Below are 2,918 nucleotides of genomic sequence, written 5' to 3' on the forward strand. Positions count from 1 at the left end.
TGGTACGTCTATGTGTACGTATGTGTGTATATGTGTACGTATATGTGCAGATGTGTACATATATGTGTATTTGTGTATGTAGATACTGGTACGTGTAAGTGTGCGTATATGTGTACATATATGGGGATATGTGTACGTATGTGTACGTATATATGTAGATGTGTATATATGTAGATGTGTACGTATATGTGTATTTGCGTATGTAGATACTGGTACGTGTGTACGTATGTGTGTATACGTGTATGTATATAATTGTACGTACATGTGCACATATGTATCTATGGACAAGGACACTATTACGTCCATGAGATACTACATGTCTTGATCTTATAGCTCTTATGCATAGTAGGCATCCCTTCACGTGCTTGTCTTGAAGTGAAGTATAGCCCTCGAACAGAGTGGCAGGAATAGTCCATTGATCTAACCTTTCTCCTTCTCTCCTTCTCTCCTTCTCTCCTCCTCTCGTCGTATCTCTGCGCCAATACGGACCTCTTACTCACCGCCTGACAACTGACTGTGGATCATTGGTACCCCGTGTCTTTCTCTTTGGACACCTTTTTCTTTGTCTGTGTTTTTGGAATACTTTGTCTTTGTTTTTTGAATACTTTTTCTTTGTTTTGGAATATTTTTTCTTTGTTTTTGGAATAATTTTTCTTTGTTTTTGGAATACTTTATCTTTGTTTTTGAAATACTTTTTCTCTGTCTATGGACACATTTTTTTAATCTTTGGTTTCCTTTTTCTGTGCCTTTGATATTCATTCATCTCCGACATGTCGATTGGCTACTGACGGGTCACACAGCCAAGTGGCAGAAGTTAGTGCAAGAAAAACCGTTGGAGACTATCAGGTGCGTTCTACGTAAACTATATAATGTGTAGTGTACACCCCTGAAATGGGTTTTTGCCCTCGAATGGTGAGTATTGAGTATTGTGTTTGCCCTCGAATGGCGAGTATTGAGTATTGTGTTTGCCCTCGAATGACGAGTATTGAGTATTGTGTTTGGCCTCGAATGGAGAGTATTGAGTATTGTGTTTGCCCTCGAATGGTGAGTATTGAGTATTGTGTTTGGCCTCGAATGGTGAGTATAGAGTATTGTGTTTGGCCTCGAATGGTGAGTATTGAGTATTGTGTTTGGCCTCGAATGGTGAGTATTGAGTATTGTGTTTGGCCTCGAATGGTGAGTATTGAGTATTGTGTTTGCCCTCGAATGGTGAGTATTGAGTATTGGCAGGTGTGTACTACGGAGAGAAAGCTTGTATTTTCAAATCTATAAGATGAGAGAGTTTATCTTTCTAGTGCCATATCTCTAAGTATACGGAGAGAGAGCTTATATTTTTAAATCTATATCTCTATCTATAAGATGAGAGAGTTTATCTTTCTAGTGCCATATCTCTAAATATACGGAGAGAGAGCTTATATTTTCAAATCTATATCTCTATAAGATGAGAGAGTTTAACTTTCTAGTGCCATATCTCTAAATATACGGAGAGAGAGCCTATATTTTTAATATATATCTCTATCTATAAGATGAGAGAGTTTATCTTTCTAGTGCCATATCTCTAAATATACGGAGAGAGAGCTTATGTTTTTAAATCTATATCTCTATCTATAAGATGAGAGAGTTTATCTTTCTAGTGCCATATCTCTAAATATACGGAGAGAGAGCTTATGTTTTTAAATCTATCTCTCTATCTATAAGATGAGAGAGTTTATCTTTCTAGTGCCATATCTCTAAATATACGGAGAGAGAGCTTATGTTTTTAAATCTATATCTCTATCTATAAGATGAGAGAGTTTATCTTTCTAGTGCCATTTCTCTAAATATACGGTGAGAGAGTTGTTATATCTATATCTGAATCTGTATCTTTATCGGCGAGAGAGTTTATTATATCTATATCTGTATCTGATTTTACGGTTTATATTCTATATCTTTATCTCTATCTTGACGGATAAAAAGTTTGTATATCAATATCTGTATCTGTATCTTTACGGTGAGAGATTATTGATTTCTACATCTCTGTCTGAAGCCGTGCAGTTGATAAGCCACACAGTCAAGTGGCAGAGGTTAGTATTAAAACAAATGGTAGAGACTTTCAGGTACGTTCCATTCAATGGTGCGTTTGGGATACAGGCTGTATTGTTACGCGAGGTTACCTTACTGTGACTGCAAATAGCATTCATTGGTCAATTGTTGATATTTATGTTTATGTATATATTTGTACACATATACATTGTACTATTGTATTTCTAGTGGAGTAGATTCTTATCCCATTGTATGATAATACATAGCATTCAATTTGTTAGATTATATATATATATATATATATATCAATTGGTGTATTCGAAGGGGAGTTGATGCTTTCTTGATGTGTGATGATCACAAACAATTTGTGAGTGGAAAGTCAGTGATAGTAGGTATTCGTTGACCAAAAAGAATATAAATTCGTACTGATAGCCGATCTGCATCGTACGTTTACGTTTTTAGATCCGAACAATAAGTTAGTGGAATTATAGTAATAATAGATCTTTTCTAATCATTATATCTTTACGAAAGACGTTTATTAATCTTACTGATCGCACGTCTGCCTAATACATATTTCGCTTTTACGTTTTCTGGTCCCAACATGGTCATAGCAAATATACTAGTTCCACAGTTCTTATATGCTTTGTACGTTTTCAGGTCCAACAATAACTTGCTGACCGTGCGGCGGTTATTCTACGGTTCAAAGTCACGCAAACTTCTCAAAGAGGGCGACCTAATGCTCGTATGTCAGGGTGTTATATATGTGTGTCTTGGATGTATACACATGAACGCAGCTAGGTTTGCCTAAATTGTATGTTTGGGTTGGGTGTTTACTAGGTTATGGGAATGCATGGAAAGAAACATGTATACGTGCACCGTGAACATGTATTCATATA

At 36.1% G+C, this 2,918-nt stretch overlaps 1 protein-coding gene across 1 annotated transcript; it reads right to left on the reverse strand.

The window, feature by feature from the left end:
• Positions 1 to 862: 862 nt before the first annotated feature.
• SARC_08935 (hypothetical protein) lies at positions 863 to 1,237 on the reverse strand (the record flags this gene model as incomplete). The annotated part of the gene is made up of 1 exon (XM_014297071.1): positions 863 to 1,237. A coding segment is annotated over one exon (375 nt), but the record flags the coding sequence as incomplete, so codon positions are not given.
• Between the last annotated feature and the right edge of the window lie 1,681 nt (positions 1,238 to 2,918).

The sequence above is a fragment of the Sphaeroforma arctica genome, assembly GCF_001186125.1.
Source record: "Sphaeroforma arctica JP610 unplaced genomic scaffold supercont1.855, whole genome shotgun sequence".
NCBI classification, from domain to species: domain Eukaryota; class Ichthyosporea; order Ichthyophonida; genus Sphaeroforma; species Sphaeroforma arctica.